Here is a 4,346-nt window from a genome sequence, read left to right as displayed (position 1 = left end):
GTAACCCGATAGACACACCCATTGAGGCTAAAAGTAATTTAGTAAAAACAGAACGTGTGAATGAGTCAGAAATGAACAAGTATCCGTACCAGAGTTTAATCGGAGGGTTGTTGTATCTTTCGATAACTACTAGGTCAGATATAATGTACGCGGTTAATTATTTAAGTGAATTCAATACCAATTACAATGTATAGCATTGGAAAGCCACAAAATGGGTTTTGAGGTGTTTGAAGGGTACGATAGATTACGGGTTGAGATTTGAGCAAACCGGGCTCAATTTATCTATAAATTGTCTTATTGAGAGGTTTGCATGTTTAGGTTTCCACAATATAAAATGGTGTATTACCGTAAGAAGGACGGTGTGGCTCAATAAGTTATAGATCAAATTGAACGGAATATAGTATAGGGCCGGATAGCTCAACTGGTAGAGCACTCGGCGCGTTACCGAATTGGTCTGGGTTCGATTCCCAGTTCGGGCTATCTATATTTTTCTCAATTTATCTATAAATTGTCTTATTGAGAGGTTTGCATGTTTGGGTTTCCACTATATAAAATGGTGTATTACCGTAAGGAGGACGGTGTGGCTCAATAAGTTATAGATCAAATTGAACGGAATATAGTATAGGGCCGGATAGCTCAACTGGTAGAGCACTCGGCGCGTTACCGAATTGGTCTGGGTTCGATTCCCAGTTCGGGCTATCTATATTTTTCTCAATTTATCTATAAATTGTCTTATTGAGAGGTTTGCATGTTTAGGTTTCCACTATATAAAATAGCTCTATTTGCTGTTGTAGATGCTAACTGGGGAGGGGACTCAACGGATCGCAAGTCGTGTACGGGGTATGGATTCATTCTGGCGGGATCTGTAATTAATTGGGAAGCGCGTAAACAAAAAACGGTGGCGCTCTCAAGTACAGAGGCAGAGTATATGGCGGTAGCGGAGGCTACTAAAGAGGCCCTATATTTGAAAGGCCTGTTAGTTAATTTGGGTGTACAGGAAGAATCAGAAACTGTCACGATACTGAATGATAATCAGAGTACAATCAGTATGATCAAGAACGATGTATATCACCAGCGTACTAAACATATAGATGTAAGACATCATTTTGTAAGGAATGAGTATGCGTGTGGTGTGATTGATGTATAATATCTGTGTACAGAAAGAATGCCAACAGATATGTTTACAAAAAGTATGAGTAGTAACAAACACAGAAAATGTGTTAGCAATATAGGTATTGTTGATTAGTGTGTGTGAGCTTGGATTAGTGTGCACGCACTATGTACCTTAAGAGAGAGTGTTGAGGGGCAAAGTTCATAGCGCTAGTATGTTCCAGAAAGTTACCAGAATGTATTAGCTATACTAATGACCATTGCTCTATTATGTATAGTGGTTAGTTCTTACCAGTACACCATCCTAAACGGCGGACGTGTATCTTGTATCTATATAGAGTGTACTATACTTGTAATATACTCAACGTACTAACCACGAATACTTATATATTATTTATTAATAACCTGGCCGTCCTTATCATCAAATATAGCTAATGTTTGATCGTGCATGATCCATGTTTGACTATTAGGGTGGCGCAAAAAAACCGACTATTATTTTTTTTTTCGATCTCGCATGAAAATTTGTTAGTTGACAATGTTTTAAGAAGCCTCACCAAAAATCAGCTCAATAAAAAATTTGCAAGAGGTCACTCACGAATTTTGAAAATATCAAAAATGATAGAAATTCGACTTTTTTATTTCAAATTTTTTTCTTTCTCGTAGCAGCAATAGTTTATATTTGTGAAACCATGACCACGCTGAAAATTTAAGCCCAAAATTTAAATATTTAAACCTCGCTCGAGAATTTTGAATGTTTTCGAGTGCTGTCTTTTGGACGTTTTCGAGCGACCCTTAAATATTGATTATAAAGCTTCTTGATTTCTTCACCATCAATTTGCATGACAATGAATAGAAATATAACCCAAGAATCAGAATTAACAAGTTATTTACATACTTTTATATTTTTTAATTCGATTTGTAGGTTTTTTTGCTTATTCAAAACTTACCAAATTTTATTGTTTAAGACTGTCTTGTATATGTTTGGTTAGGCAAAAGTTATATTTGACTGAAATAACAATAATTGAGTTATAAGAAAATACAAAAGCTAATTCAAACTATTAGTTACATATTATCAGTTAATATTCAATATTATTATCTGGGTTCGATTCCCAGTTCAGGCTATCTATATTTTTCTCAATTTATCTACAAATTGTCTCATTGAGAAGTTCTGCATGTTTAGGATTCCACTATATTTAAATGGTGTATTACCGTTTCGGAAAAAAGACAGACAAGGCCGCATATAACCAGTCTACAACTCGCTGATCCAGACTTTTTGACTCCACGACCTATTGACATCATTCTGGGTGCAGCACCAGCTGCGCAAATAATCAACGCTAGAATAAAAAAGGGGCGCGATAATGACCCAATCGCCCAATTAACATCACTTGGCTGGATCATTTATGGTTCTGTGCACACCGCCACATCAAAATTGACCGCTTATGGTCATCATGTCACTGTTGATGATCAACTACAAGACTTGTTGAGCAAGTTTTGGTACCAAGAAGAGCCACAGACAGAATTCGCTACACACTATACTGAAGAAGAAGAAGAGTGTGAACAACACTTTGTCAATACACACTACAGACAGTCTGATGGTCGATGTGTCGTTCGCTTGCTGCTTAAATCTTCACCAAGTCAACTGGGTGATTCGCTACGAGCTGCACAATACGCTTTACTACGTCTTTGCAAACGATTGGAGAGTGATTTAGTCCACAAGAAGTTATACTTCGACTTCTTGAAGGAATATAAAGACTTGGGACACATGAGACGCTTAAAATTAAAGAATTTACCACCGAACAGCTACCTGTTGCCTCATCATGGGGTTCTAAAAGAACAGAGCACTACCACCAAGCTCAGAGTGGTATTTAATGGGTCCTGGAAAACAACATCTGGTGTATCAGTCAACGAGATATTCTAAGTAGGTCCCAAGATTCAAGTTGACATCAGTGACGTACTTATTCGCATCCGCTGCCATCGCTATCTATTCGCTACTGACGTAACTAAAATGTTTCGTCAGATTGCAGTTGACAAGGAAGATCATCATCTACAGTGCATACTCTGGTTTGTCAAATATGACATCCCAACAGTATTTGCACTCTCTACGGTTACGTATAGAACAACATCAGCTCCATATCTCGCTGGGAGAGCACTTTTACAACTCGCTGAAGATGAAGGAAATAAATTTTCAAAAGCAGTTGAACCGCTAACAAATACACGCTATGTTGACGACATCTATGGAGGCACAGACGAACTCGCTGAGGCAACCCGATGAAAAAAGTTTTTGTCTAATCATATATAATTATGCATAATTATCTATATATGATTGAATCCAAAAATTGGCCAAGTCTAATTATATATAATCAAAAATGTTTATACATGATCATATATGATTATATATAATCATGCATAAATGAATATAATCATTTTTAAAATCTCATTTAGAATATCTGTAAATTATTAATTAAGTAATTTAATTAGGATTTATTGTCTTCATCAATGTAAATGTCGGTTAAAATTAAATAATAAAAAAAAATTATTATCCGTTGGCTACTATTTTACTACGAGGTCACCCGTCCAATTAATGTCCCACGCCGATGCTGCTTAACTTTGGTTATCGATGGATTGTAGTCTAGTTCTCTAGTCTGTTTTAAATTTATAATTAAGAAAAGTTTATGGCATAACTTAACTCAAATAATCAAATTTATACTTCATACTTTCAAATTACTGCCGAAACCTTTGAACATTTTTTAAGTATTGGGGATTTAAGTTTGATTGATACTTGACAGAATAAAAATTTAATAACTTTGATATTAAAAAATTGTCATATATTATATATATATATATATATATATATATATGTCGGAGATAAAATAATACTCGGGTTTTTCCTGAGACTTGGGAAAGTCCCAACTATATTGAGTTTGTTTTTAGACAATAAAATAGTCACTGCATTACCTGTGTGGCTTGCTGAAGGTGCATTGCGAGCTCAACAATGAGACAGAAGTAAGACAATGTTGAGATGATACACGTACTTGCACTGAGGGAATCTGACAGGCTTATTAACTCTAAGGTTTAGTAAATTGTAAAATGAATGGAAAAAAATAACTAAAATCATAATAAACGCTATCAAGAATGTTTGGGGTTACATTGGATCTCTGAATCGGATTATGTTGAGTAGTATTAAATCGAACATAAAAGAATTGAGCAAAAGAAAAATTAAGTTGAAAAAAAAAAAA

General features: G+C 35.3%; 1 protein-coding gene across 1 annotated transcript; it reads left to right on the top strand.

The window, feature by feature from the left end:
- Nucleotides 1-928: 928 nt before the first annotated feature.
- Nucleotides 929-3,028, top strand: LOC130676339 (uncharacterized). Its single transcript, XM_057482492.1, has 2 exons — nucleotides 929-1,093; nucleotides 2,339-3,028. The coding sequence occupies exons 1-2, from the start codon at nucleotides 929-931 to the stop codon at nucleotides 3,026-3,028; spliced, it is 855 nt and encodes a 284-aa protein (XP_057338475.1).
- The last annotated feature ends 1,318 nt before the right edge of the window (nucleotides 3,029-4,346 follow it).

The sequence above is a fragment of the Microplitis mediator genome, chromosome 10 (assembly GCF_029852145.1).
Source record: "Microplitis mediator isolate UGA2020A chromosome 10, iyMicMedi2.1, whole genome shotgun sequence".
NCBI classification, from domain to species: Eukaryota; Metazoa; Arthropoda; class Insecta; order Hymenoptera; family Braconidae; genus Microplitis; species Microplitis mediator.
The sequence above is the reverse complement of the archived record's forward strand: the minus strand, read 5'-3'. Positions and strand labels throughout refer to the sequence as shown.